This window comes from Platichthys flesus, chromosome 19, assembly GCF_949316205.1.
Source record: "Platichthys flesus chromosome 19, fPlaFle2.1, whole genome shotgun sequence".
NCBI lineage: Eukaryota > Metazoa > Chordata > Actinopteri > Pleuronectiformes > Pleuronectidae > Platichthys > Platichthys flesus.
The window spans coordinates 10,730,862-10,744,972 of record NC_084963.1 but is presented as its reverse complement, the minus strand read 5'-3'; the positions used below and the strand labels follow the sequence as shown (position 1 = coordinate 10,744,972).

At 44.0% G+C, this 14,111-nt stretch overlaps 1 protein-coding gene across 1 annotated transcript in view; it reads left to right on the top strand.

Annotated features, from left to right (window-relative positions):
* brinp1 (bone morphogenetic protein/retinoic acid inducible neural-specific 1) overlaps nucleotides 1-14,111 on the top strand; it is a 108,148-nt gene that overhangs the window by 14,222 nt on the left and 79,815 nt on the right. Inside the window, exon 2 of the mRNA XM_062413604.1 lies at nucleotides 11,008-11,275. Within this exon, the coding sequence (XP_062269588.1) occupies nucleotides 11,058-11,275 (218 nt within the window). The 5' untranslated portion in view covers nucleotides 11,008-11,057. The remainder of the gene's footprint in view (nucleotides 1-11,007; nucleotides 11,276-14,111) is intronic.

The window sequence follows — 14,111 nt, the reverse complement described above, 5'->3', positions numbered from 1 at the left end:
TCAAGGGAGATAATCACTAAGCGGTGAACTCCATATTAACCCATTCAACTGAGCAGCATAACATTGACTTTTCCCTGAAACACTCACGTTTTCCCCACATTTTCTCTCGTCAAAAGAAATCCAGCAATGTGTATAATAACATTAACACAACATTTGCCAAGACTCCAGATACACACGTTCACACCTTCGAGTCCCACGCGCTTTTGCGACCTTACTGACGACCGTTCAAATTGCCTCCAGCCACGTGAATAGAAAATGCAGAGGTTGTCTCATGTGGACTTAAAAAAAGAGAAAAAGTCTTCACAGCAACAATGGCATTGATGGAAAAGCAGTGAAGCAGGCAGGAAAAAAAATCAACCAAGTGAAACCGAGGCGATAAGAAAGTTAGGGGGGGGGGATATTCCAGACGTCCTTATCGTCCCTAAACACACCACGAGGACAATCTGTTTTGTTAACGAAGTTCACTGTGAATGGCAGCTCCCAAACGCAGGTTGTTTTTTTAGCTGACAGCCACGTTCGATATCTAAAAACGTATTGTTTCAACATTAAGCTCTCACCCTTTGCAGGCTTGAAAGGAAAATTCTGAGCGTCGACTGAATAGGAGAAACTTCATTCATTTGAGAACCACAGAATCGACAATAACATCCACTGGCTCATATTTTTTAAAGTACGGGAGATTGTAATTGATTGCCTCCGTGTAGTTTTATTTATAGGCTCTATAGTTGTTTTTAATGCAGTAAGACAGATGCTTGTATTATTACACAACAGTTCACCTCATGACTCATTTGACTTCTTTCCTCAAGAGGAAGGAGGCCAAAGAAACGCTGGAGCATGGGAAATGAAAATGCTAGCCTGGTGGCAAAAGACTCTGAGCTACGGCATAAAGAGAGAACAGCTTAGGGGGGGGGGGGGGGGGGGGGCAGCAGCAGCGGAAGAATTTCAAAGGCATGAGGTCAAGAGCACTCTATTTTCAATCTTAACATGGGGAATGGGTGCAAGTCGGCCTCCATAGCCCATATCAAGGGCGCGTTTCTGTAAACGATAACCTCCCAAGTACTGGAGACGGAACGCGCTGCAGGAAGGGGAAGAGCTTTTCTCAGCAAAAGACCCACAATCCTTTCAGTCGTATCAGGACTAAAAATGTCTGCTCGGGATGCTCCTTGCGCACGTGGCTTTGTGTCCCCGGGATTGTGTGAACAGCTCATGACAGAGCATCTCCCCAAAGGTGCAACGACGCCTTATCCTTACTTGAAGCAAAATCAGTGAATTTCATAGCATGGTAAAACATTTGCCACCACATTTATTTAGATCATATGTCTGTCTGATCTATCGGCCAATCATATTTGCTTCTGTAATCTGACAGTGAAAAACTCTCTGAATAAGTCCAAATGAATGATTTCCATCTGTTTTGGCACTTAGTTGTTATTGTTCTTGGCACTTGCTGGGTAATCACTAAAAATGCTTCAGGGGCTGAATGGCAGATGTGTCCAATTCAGCTGGAGGCTAGAAGCAAATCCATAGCCCATCCTTGAAAAACACTCTTTTTACATTTATGAAATATTGCAGCTCCAGCGTTTGGCATGACTTGAATATGAAAGGTAGAGAAATGTAAAGGTACTCTGTGTTTGTCGACAAGCCTTGAGCAACTACACAACACTAGATTGCAAGTGACTCACACTGTAGGTTAATGGACGACACTAAATTACAGTTGAAACTGTGTGTTCGCTCTAACTGTGATGGGGATTGATTCCCGGCACCGGTCAAAAAACCCTAAGAATATTGATGTTCCTGCTCAGTGCTCACATGAGGTGTACGTGCTTCGCAGCAGCTCAGTTTAGCAATGCTTAATCTGCAAGGAATTGAGATGGGAGTGTGTTTTTCTTTTCTTTTTTTTGTTTTGTTTTCACCATCTGCTCTGCATCTCTGCAGATTTTGCTGATTTATGGAGCCCGCGGAGTCTGCGCTTGCTCCTCTGCTTTCCCTTGCATTTCAACAAATTTATAGCTTTGAATTAGGAACAATAGGAGCCGCGGCTGTCACCTTAACACCACCGTTCTCTCCCTTGCCGGAGAGCGAGGCGGGGGGTCAGATAGGGGACTCTTGCCAAAGTCTCGGGAGTGGTGATTCTTCAAAGGGGGTGAATAAGAAGGTAAACATCAAATTGAACGGGAAAATTAGGTCAGTAAATCCAGGAATCGCAGGCAAAGGCAAACAAAAATAACCTCCAGCAGCTGGACAAAACCTCTCTCCACACAATGCCAGTGGTCCGCTCCCTCGAGAGGGCGGCAGCTGTTATGTATTCCAGTCAGAGAACCAGCCCCCGTCCTTAAAAATGGCATAAACGTGTAAAGTTGTCATGAAAACATTAGTTGAAGCGCCATTAAGACTCAGAAATGTGCTGGCAAAACACTTCCCTTTATCTTTCCCCCCTCTTTTACTACAGACCATTTTTCCCGGTGATTTATAAACACTCATAAACGGCAGACATCGCCCCGAGTATGACGGTTGTTGCGAGTGCAAGCGGGGGAGGGACAAGTTCGGGAAGAAACACATTGTATTGTTTCGAGATAAAATCCAGGCTGGGGATGAGGAGCACCATTTCTTTGTTCCCCGACCGGAGTTATATGCCTCAGATAATGAAACGGGATCAGCAAGTCTAGTCCTCACCCTGATAAGGTGATACTTTCCTCACATGTGTCTTTCTAAAATAAAATGCGGCGCCGCAATACCATTGCATGTTGTCTTCACACAGTTGCCTCGCAACAACACAGTCATCACACCCCACCCCGCGGAGCTGATAGTGAGATTTGAATTAATTGTTACAGACACAAGAAATTATGACAGATCAGTCACAGAAGGGAAAAAAAAAGAGGAGGGAGGATCTGCTGTTTAATTCTGCGGTTAATTACAGTAAAGAAAAGATGATGTGAGTTTCATCGCAGTTCTATTAAGTGCAAGCTGTGGATGTCATATTTCACTGGATGTTGGAAACACAACTTGAAGGGCAAAGAGAGAGCACACACCTCCTTCAAGGCCCAACAGTCTCCTTATGAAACCCCATTTAAATGCACTAGATCCGAATCGGCACCAAATTTTGAATAATCGTTTATATCAGTGCCCTGAAATTCCATTAAGATCTATGAATGCATCTGTGAAATCCATTCAAATGGTAAAAAAAAAATGCCCAGTCCAAAGATTTTATGGGTTTTTCCTCTGGTCATGCCCCGCCCCTCCACACAATGTCACAGTCAAATTATGAGATGGTATTGCGTAATCCTGCTAACTCTCAAACACAGATGAAAATGGGGCAGAGGTAACAATGAAGAGCCTCGCACACAGACATGTAAAACCAGGAAAGCACCCACTATGTTCTGCTTATCTCACAGTGAAAACCTTTCCCTGCTCCCTGTGCGACCCTCTCTTTTCCCTGTTCATCAGCTCTTCCTGGCCCAGACCTTTCGGATCTAGTCAGTGGAAACCACACCGTTGATAACATCACTTGACATTTACATGCATGAGCAACGAGGAGCTGCTCCGCGAAACAGTGTCATTTACGTCCTCCCAGCAACTCCTATTCTACCTCTGATTCATGTCGGGTGCTCCTCCGGGTGCGTTTGGAGTGTGACCAGTTAAGGGAATGGAATTTGCTCCGCCATTTTTTTTCTTTATCCCTCCAATCTTACATTTCTCCAGCGGAACATTAGGAGAACACGTACCATTCAAAACTGTAAAGATTGGAGCATTTTGCACAATTGTACTGTGCTCCCCCCCCCCCCTCTACTGCCTTTGTAAGGAAAGGTGAGAGACAACATATTTAAAATAAACACTGTGCCCGGCGATGCAAATCGAAGTCACTGGTTTCTCATCAATAAAAACACAGAGTAATTAGAGAAAGCACTTGAAAGCCAATTTGCGAGTTGACAAATGATCAATCTTCATCTGCGCCGTAGCCACAGTAGCATAAAGAAGCAGCGGCGGATGAGCTGACAAATGGCGTGTGCGCGAGGTAGCTAGCGTCTCATTCTTCGGTTCTAATAAGGTAGGGCGCTTCTGTTTTCCCTATCAGCTCCAAACACCTTCCCCTGGACGGGGACTGAACGTGGGAATAAATCAGCGCTGCCGTGCTCTTTTTCACTTCATGTGTTCAAGAGACATATGTTGCCGACAATCAGTCGAGCTCTCCCAGTCACACCATTAGAGAGGAGACGCGTTCGGTGTATAAACATTACAGACCGAGGGGGGAGAGATAATCAGCACGGAAAACAAAAAGAGAATTCAAGTGTCGTAACGCATTTTTTATGCCCCCCCTCTGAGGAATCCGTCACGAGCTTCGCTTTTATTTCATGCAAAATGTAATTGCTGTCCCGTTGGTTAGTCAGGATCCTGTGCCTATACCTTTGCCCTGCACAGCCTCCTGCTCTCAACGCTCATTCTGAAACCTTATTAATTAGTTTGCTTTATGGCAGAGACGGCGCTTGTTTAGGACCCTCTCGTAAACCGCCCCCACAGTCTCGCTGTTCAACTGGGCGGCGATCAAATAAACCTCGCAGCAAACCCCATTGCGCCGCTTCACATGACAGATGCAGCCGACTCTCTCTCCCTCCGCCCCCCCCCCCCCCCCAATCCACCCACCCACCTCCTCCGGCTCACATTGATCCTCCCCGTCTCTGAACGGGTTTGGACACAATAATTCAGCAGCCAGGTAAATTGGAATAACTCTAACCATTAGTGAATTAGTTTGCTCTTTAAAATCCGCCATTGATCCCCGGCTCCGAGCCGGGCTGATTGGTTGCTGACCAACCAGCGAATTTAATTATCAGGCAGGAGTGTTGCTTGCTCAGCCATGTTTCATGAAGGTCAGGGAGCCACTGCAGTCCTCCCCAAAGAAACAACAGGGCCGAGGCGAGAGAGATGGAGGGGGGGGGGAAAGAGAGAATCCAGTACAAATGTAGTTAGCCACGCCAGCCCTCCCATTCCTCCGTTGCTTCCCGGCAATTGCAAGTGTCAGACCATTACCACGCTGTTGCAGACGCGGCTCTGAGCTGTGCAATAACAACTCTGTGAATTCAGAAGACGCCGGTTTGGCACATTTAGATGCAACCCTGCTCTCTCTCTTTCCTCACGCTGTCATTCCCTTGCATCAGCCTCACACAAACCTCTGGTCCCCATGAGGTCATATTAATATGAACTAACTTATAATATAGCCCAGAGGAGAATTACAATTAATTTTTAGGCTGCCAGCCATCCATAACCCTCTGTCGATATTCTTTGCCCCCCCGTGCGCATTATACCAGAGTTTGAGATTTGCTCAGAAGCGGTCATGCTGATAACAGTTCTATCTCCTGATATTGTTACATTCCCATCCAGAAACAATGCAGGAAATAAATACTACATACTGGTGGCCGAGCCTAGTGCACGGGGCACAGAAAGAAAGATGGATAGAGCAGAGATGCAATACACCTCACCCGCCCCCCCCCCCCCCCCCCCCCCCCGGTCTACCTGTCCCCTTGCAAAAGGCCGCGTTCTTCACTGGTCTTTTGCCTCCCTGGGATTGAGAATACAAATAAGGGGAACAAGCCCCCCCGTTCTTATGAACTTATAGAATAAAGAGGGACACTGAGGACCCCACACAGGGGAGAGGGGGATTGATTGGCAAAGCGTGTGACTGCACCAGAATGGAGGAGGAGTCGCGGCATGAATAAGGCTGTTTTAAAAAGAGGATGGAGAAAACAAGCCCCCCCTTGTCCTATCTTGTGATTTCCTGAAGCAGACATCCTCCCCTTTTCACCCTGCTCATTCAAGGGTAAACGTGATCCACTTTCTGTCTCTCCCTCTCCCCTTGTCGCTAATCCACTCTGCAAATAACAGTAATCTGCAAATAAGAGACAGACAAAGAACATTACGCTGTCATGGCAGCAGGCAAACATGTGGAATCCATGTGAGGATCGGTGTATGAAATGATTTCCTCACAACAGGACAGAAATACTGCAGGATGGAGAGAGAGGTTGATTGAGTACACAGGGGTGGAGTCGTGATGGATTATTTTATTCCTTGAGTTATCATACAAGTGCTCTTGAAATGTAGAAAAGGTGTCATTTCTTAGTGCGAATACATTAAACGGGATTCGTTGAGCCAGCTCTGCACATTTACACACTTAATATCGAGGTGGTTTGTCTTTATGATTAAAAGGGCAACCTCTATAATATGAAATATTATAAGAGGAATCCGGTACGTTTGCTCTGGCCTCTGCCATTTCACATTTTGTCCTCCTCCTCCGAGCGAACCAAGGTCCCGTGAGTATATTTTTCTCCATCATAGTGAGATCAGCCCTAAGCATCCCTCTCAAAGAAGCCATTTCCCATTTGAACATATCGAATCCACTTCAGCGAGAGGAGGAGAGGAGCACGGTGCCAGCATCACTTCAACGCCGCCCTGCTCCTCGGCCTACAATCTACTCGGACTTTGATGTGGGTGTGACATCGGCTGTTGTAGCTCTTCATGTGTAACTGATGGGATCAGTTCTATCGTTCACAGAACGTGAAGAAAATTTATTTAAATTAAAAGTTTGACTTTATGACCATTCCAACAGATTATCGGCATCCCTGCTGGTTTCAAACCTGACAGGCAGTATTTACATTGACCTTAGTGTTATGACAGCATCAACAATACCTTCAAATGTCCTGTCACTGGGACGACGACCTTTATATTGTTTGACAATCATGTGACAATAAGAAGTTTGTGGTCTCCCCATTAAGGATATTGCTGATTTTGTGAATTGTGTCCCAGAACCCTCAGATTCCCTCCTGAAAACACCAACAATAAACCCATTAAGAGAGTTTGGAATCTATAGGTCACTTTATCTTGAAATGTCAACCTCCAACCCCTTAAACCTTTTCCAGTTTCGCGCTGGGGTTGCAGAAACCGTCAGTACCAGCGAGGGACTGGCTGTAGTGGACCCCGTCCAGCTGTTAAACTGTCCCGTGGTTCTCCGCCAAATTATTTGGCTCTCCTTGCGACGGCATTGAATCTGGGCAAAGATTATTAACCAAATGTTTTATCTTCCCCCCCAGCTAATTTTGCATCATCCACCCTCAGTGGCTTATTTACATGGTTTGATGTTTGGCTTTTTGGCGAGTCAGCACTTCCTGCGTGTGAACGCGATATTATTCTTGGAATAAACTTTTTCTGTGGGGTGAACACTGCCAACCGCTCCTCGTAGCCTCCATATTTGAACCGAACGCCTGCTGTCGAGTCTGCATCTTAGAAAGGAAAGAATTAGAGTGTGTGGTTCCAAATCACAGCCCACTTCCTGCTGTGCAGCTGGTGCACTGCACCACATGACTCCAACCCTGGAAACCACCCCCGCCCCCATGAGAACAAGGTTTTGCTCCCGTGCTCATTGATTCAAATTGTGCTGGGAGCGTGCACTAAATTCATCTGATCAAGCCATCAGTCTTTCTTCTAATAGTGTTTTCCAGCTCCAATGTCTTTTTTTCTCATTATTAAGACAAATGCAATCTTTTAATCCTGAGAAAATAGTTTGCAAAGTAAAAAAAACAAACATGAGGCTTCACACTGATCAATCGCAGCATTAAAACCAGTTACCTGTTTAATGTGGAGAGCTCAAGTTACCGCAACGACTTGTATTCGTTCATTATTCCTCTTTATCACCTGCTGTTTGTTCCCCTTTTATCTCCCAATAAATCGTGGTTTAATATGTGATGATGTTCGGAATGCGTAACACGGCGCCGACGAGCACGAAACCTGGAGCGAGATGAGACGGTCCTCGTGGCAGCACGGAATAGAGGGATCACATACCAATGGAAAGTTGGCTCATAGAAAGACTCAGTGAAGATTTGTTCTCATCATGTGGCCGTGTGAATTTGAATGGAGTCACTGCAGGAGGGTTCAGGGAATCAGACACAGCGACGCCAGGTAGTGGAAGTGACGGAGGCTCCCGGTCAACTGCAGGACTGATTTCCGTTGGTACAGCAGCACATGCTAAATCCCCTTCTAGCCTGCGAGGGGGACATTTGATCCTTTTATTCCAGCTAGCCCCCGTCAATATGCAAGGTATGAACACGTAATGGATGGGTGGTGTTGATCTGCGGCTTAGGTTAGTCACAGAGCCAAATCGATGATTTCGTAAAAAGGGACGGATGGAATGATGGGAGGGACGGACACCTCTGATCCCCTAATAGTGTCACCATGTTTGGTTCAGGGTTTCAAACAAAGACAGGAAAACAAATGTGGGATTTCTATGTAAAAGCAGTTTTAACTCACTTTATAGTTAAGATGCAGCCTGTAATTTGTTATCCCTCTCTCTGTGTTTGTGTCTGTGGTAAATTGGTTCATTTGGTGTCGAGTTGGCGACACAGATTTACTTACAACATCAACAAGGTGAACAGAGAGAACTCCAACAATAGCAAATAATGGATTCCCAAAATGCAATTTCATACAAGGAGTCATTTGAACTTCATGAAGGAGTTAATAAATACATACATTACTACATTCACTCTAAGCAAAGAAACCACCGCCGACATTTCATGCACTCGTCACGATCGGCCAATCAGAGAATTTCAGCAAGATGTTATGGGCGAACGCTGAAGTGAAGTGATTTATTTAAATACCTTCATCAATCATTAATTTGCTGGAGCATTGCTTGGAGTCAATACTGCATTTTCTGAAATGGTCAATATTAAGTGCGGAGAAGGTTAATGATCACAAACACACATAAATACTGCATAAACATCCAGCAATTAACGTAACCGCCATGAACTGGCATTTTCTTAAGACATGTTTTACACTGACACATTTTCCTATACATCTTGTTATATGAATATTCTGATCCCCCAATCTTTTCACAATATCCTTATCAATCCTGCTCTCAGCTCCGTCCCTCTCGATCAGATTACAATTCTTTTATTTTGACAGCCAAACTCAAATAAGTCTAATATAATCAGCAGGCCTGTTAAGTACACTGACATATTTTGTCAGTGCCACTGAGTATCTGACGGATGGAAGGAGGCGACTGCAATTATATCTGAAATGCAGTATTCTTAGTTGATGGAAGAAATGTAATTATAATCAGTCTAAAGAACTGATTCTACTGCACATATGGCCGAGTCATAATAATTTGTAACACAAGTAGAAATATTCAAGTTATCACAGAGCAGGAGAAGCAGAGTTTTAAATAAAAAAATACAGACTGAATTGAAGGTGTCACAGGAAAGTGACAGAATCATTTTAGCCATGAAAAAAGAAAAGAAAAAAAATCACCCTTTAAGAATGCAATTGAGATCCCTTTAAACTTTTTTGCAATCGAGCAGTTCATCATCTATTTAAAAGGAAAAGATTAAGCCCATTAAATTCTCTCTGCTCTTTTATGATGCGTTATTGTCTAATAAAGCGTGAAAAGGGTGAAGAATTTTCTTTTTCTTTTTTTTTGGCACACACCAGCATTTGATAGCACGCAGATGTGTGTGCTCTGCGGCCAGGGGCCAAAGTTCTTAAATGCAATTACTGATGAAAGTCATTTCCTTATCAGTAACACAGACATAATTTCCCACTGCCAAGTTCATAATAATATTCACAGTCTTTTTAATGATCTGTTTGAAATCCCTATTTTTAATGTTAACCATGGTGTGATGTTAAATATTCTGTTTTCTTTCAGTGTAATGGAGCTTTCACTGCAATAAAGCGGCAAATAAATAGGAAATTGTGTAATGCTCTTACAATATGTTTGAACATTAGTCATTGTATTTGTAGCCTAGAGTTACATTTAAATTGCCCAAAGTAGGCAGGGATTTAAAGAAACAGTAACACCATGAATCTGGGCTTTGAAGATCTGTTTTTAGACAACGTGTTTCTACAGATTTTGCAAGTTGCTGATCTGTTTGCAGTCGCCCCCCCCCCCCCCCCCCACCCCCTTATTATACACTGGGTCATGCTTTGTATAATTGTGTCACTGTGTAATGCTAAGAGCAGCATTACAGTTGTATTATCCATCTCTGGTATGTTTGGTCGAACAATCCATGAGCTTGCGAGTCGATAGGTGAAAGTTGAAACTCTCTATTTGTTATTATTATTTATGATGTGATGTTAAAAATGGAGGTCTCCTTTCAGAGCAAGGGACTTTTTAACTGCACAAAATCATGTAGTGCTATTATATGTTTGAATATGTGTCATTAGTTATTGTACTATCTGCCTGAGTTACATTTAAATTGGACATGCATTGAATCTGGGCTTGACAGGATCTGTTTCAAGGTAACTTGTTTCTACAGATTTTGCCCTGTTGCTGATCTAAGTGCAGTGTATTTTTATTTTTAATCTTATTCGTTCTCTCTTTTATTATACACTGGGTCATTCTTTGTATTACAGTGCCATTGTGTAATGCTAAGGGCAACTTTAAAGCTGTATTATTCATCCCCGGCAGCTTTAGTGGAACCCAAGTGAAGTCTCATTTTGCGTTTGATGAAAAAATGGCAACATTTTGTTCCACAATGTTTTTCATGAAGCGGCGAGTCAATAGTTGAAAGTCTCCTGCAGCAGTAATTGACACCACTGGGTTAGGGGAGGTGCTGTTCTCCCACATTAATGACTGGGTGTCATAACATATCATGAAGCCGCCTTCTAACCTTGTCAGAATTTATCATGACACCAATTATATTAAAAAAAGAAGAAGATGACAGCCACACGGCTCTGGGTGCACTTCATGCTCATCTGCAAAAGGGGAACAGTCTTGTATGGAGGAGCACAATCAGTGTGGTGTTCTTAAAAAAAACTCCAGGGAGGCGAAATCTGAGAAACTGCAAAAAAGAAATACAAATCATGTCAAGGCAAAGTGACAGTGACAAGGGCACTATCTTATTTGTTCAGTACAACACAATTAACCTAACACTGTGGCATTTTCTTGTTCTGCTAAAATAGACTTTGTCATGTAACAGCTCTTTCTTTTTTCTGTGTCTCCCCCCCCCCCCCCCCCCCTCTTCTCTCCTCTCCCGTCAGGTCTCCAAATAATGGAGCGAGAATGAACAGAGAGCGGCTTAAAAAAAAGCATGAACTGGAGGTTTATTGAGGTCATCTGCTTCCTGTTTATATGGGACCATATAACAGTTCAGTCTTCCCGCCAGGACCCATTGGCCACTGAGCAACATGTCACCAAGCAATATGACTGGCTCATCTCGGACCGCGGACCTTTCCACCACTCTCGAAGTTATATGTCCTTTGTGGAAAGATTCCGCCAAGGATTTACGACCAGATATAAAATTTATAGGTGAGTTCACTTTCATTCTGTGTACTGATGCCACGCAGGCTTTTTTAAAGAGACTGTCTTTATTTTTTGTAACCGCTTTTTCTATTTTCAGGTTTCAGCTGCAAAAAGCACCACTGTGTACATTTCTGAACCTATTAAGTGTGCATTTTTAACATACATCTGCAGCCACTCTCAGTGCTGCTAACTTATTTCTGCTACAGGACCTCTGCACTCCTTCACCCACGTTCCAAGTCTGTTTCTTTTTCGAGTTGCTCTTTAGACTGAATATAAAGATGGATGGACGCGTGTCCACTTCATCGCACTATCCATAAATGAAACCAAAATATGAACTAACTAATTAATTGATTTTGGTATATTTTCCCGTCTACTAACATGGAGGAGGGAGGACTTTTGACCTATACCGCAGCCGGCCACCAGCAGGCGCTCTAGAGGCGATGGCTTCACTTTATGGGTAGCAGTCATGTCGTCCATCTTTATGTACAGTCTGTGATTCCCTCAAACTGAATGAGGTGAAATAAAGAGAACAGTGAGAAGAGTCAGAATAGGTAATAAAATTGTAGGGTGTCATTTCACGGATGCACATTTATATTAATCTGCCAGTCAGTAGCGTGTACTCTGCATAGAGGGCTTCCATAGAAATAAAGCATTGTCAGGTGCAGTGTGGCCGAGTGAGAAGTGCTGCCTCACTTTTATTGATTTCTACAAATCTGCTCACATAGAGAGGGGGGACGAGGGGGGGGGGGACTCAGAAAAAGGAGGGAAATATTTCAAAAGAGGGGAAAATGGTAGAGCAGAAACTGAGATATCCTGACCTTTATTCCGTTGTGTGGGTCAAGACCCAAAAATGCTGGATTCTGCACCTCCCATAATTCAGTCTGATTGCGTTTTTCATTAGATTCTCTGAGTCGGGGATGCACATGACCTTCAAAGTGCAATATGGTGCCCCTGATGATAACACCGAATTCCTCCTTTAAATCCATTGACGGCCTCGCCCAGGATCGTATTTTACCTTTTCGATTATATATGAACCAAATACCAAATATATAAATAAATTCTACATATGTTTTCTTAGATGTAATATTCTCCTTCTTCTTTGCCTGGGTTATTGGTTATTGCCTGGGTTATAGGTTCTGCAATAGTATATGCTGATATCTAATTTTAGTGCGGATGTTCCCATTAAAACAGTGGAGCGAAAAATAATATTAAGCAGCTGCAGAAAACATCTTTTTCAGGCCTCGTACTAGCTAAGTCCATGTGTTGTGCGTGTTTTGGCACATTGTGTGACACGTTAAAAGGTACGACTTCACACCAAAGGGATTTCAAGCCTAAAATATATAAAGCCACATTAAATATGCATCAATCGTTATTAGGCAGTCATTTTTTTTTTCATCTGTCACACAATTTCACCATTATATTCAAATATTTCACGGCAACCACAGTCCTGTTTAATGGCTATTACAGATTGAATCATTGATTATGATGTATCGACTTGTTGATGTTCTTTATGGGTCCCAAACTGGGAAACTTCCAGCCTGGGCCCAATTCTGTCTAAACTCAACTTCCATCTTTTCCTCCATCCGTGTGAACAACTAATACAGTTTGACATCCACTGTCTCTATTAGGTTCTCAATTTTCCAACGTACATTTCCCCCTGTTATCGCACATCTCCTCATATTTCCCATAATGAGTCACAGGTGCAGAAATGAGACGGCTATGCGCTCCCTCTTTCTTAGACTGACGTTGCTTTGATTCCTTCGCATCCCTCCGCAGTCTGCTCACTCGCAACTGTACAAAGACCGAGAGAGAGAGCCATTCCGCCACATTCCTTTGGCGGTTCTTTCACCGAGTTTGTTCCCTCCCCCCTCCCCCCGTCTCTCTTGGTAACTTGCCACAGCCCCCCCAGTCCCCACTGGCTTTCGTGCCTTGATATTGTCACATGAACAGTAAACAATGCATTTGCATAATGTGTAACTCGACAGAGCGGGATGTTGCGCAGAGACACGAATCTCCGAGGCGGAACATCTAAAGCGGCTTCTCGCAGACACCGTGCAGACCGCGGAGTGTTGCCTGTGATGCTGCGGTGATTTATTTAAATCGAGTGCGTGCGCTTGGATGTCGGGCGCCGCTGAGAGCGTCGCCGGGCCCAGGTGGCTCCTGTTGTTTCTCCCTCTTAACGGAACCATTAGTGGCTTCAGTTCCACCCATCGAGTATCGCTTTCCTCATTACGTGACAAGCACATCTTGCATTGGGTGTGGAAACGTGGACATAGTTCTCATTACAAATGAAATGACATTCACTTCTGTCGGACATCTGCAGACCTGGCCAATGAGAAAAGTTTGATAGAACTCTTGTACTTCCTGTATCCCAGCTTGAAGACATCATGTATTTGTATGAGTTGACTGAAAGCAAGGTGCTTGGAATTTATGAGTAATTAATCGAGTACAGCATTCGAAGCAAGGGTGTGAAACGTTACCCCAGAGGTCCAAGTGTTTCCCGAAGGATTTTCATCCTGACGTGGGCTGCCAGTTAATTTCAGCAATTAGTTCATCTTTAACCAGAGGGTGAGACAACAAGGGCCATCAGCTGGTCTAGTGTTTGGTTGGAATGAAATCTTACGTACCCGAGTCCTCGCCTGGCACATGATTGCCCCGGCTCGCGCTCTCCTCTAACCAGCAATGAGGACTGAATCGCTTTGTAAATTTCCCCGGGGACTTTCTCTGCCTCGACGATTTAGTGGTGGAAAGTGGTGGAATCAGATTTGGAGGGGAGAGACAAAGCATCCATTCCACTTCGCTTCTTCTACCGAGAGCGATTACCCTCCGGAGGCGTGCAGCC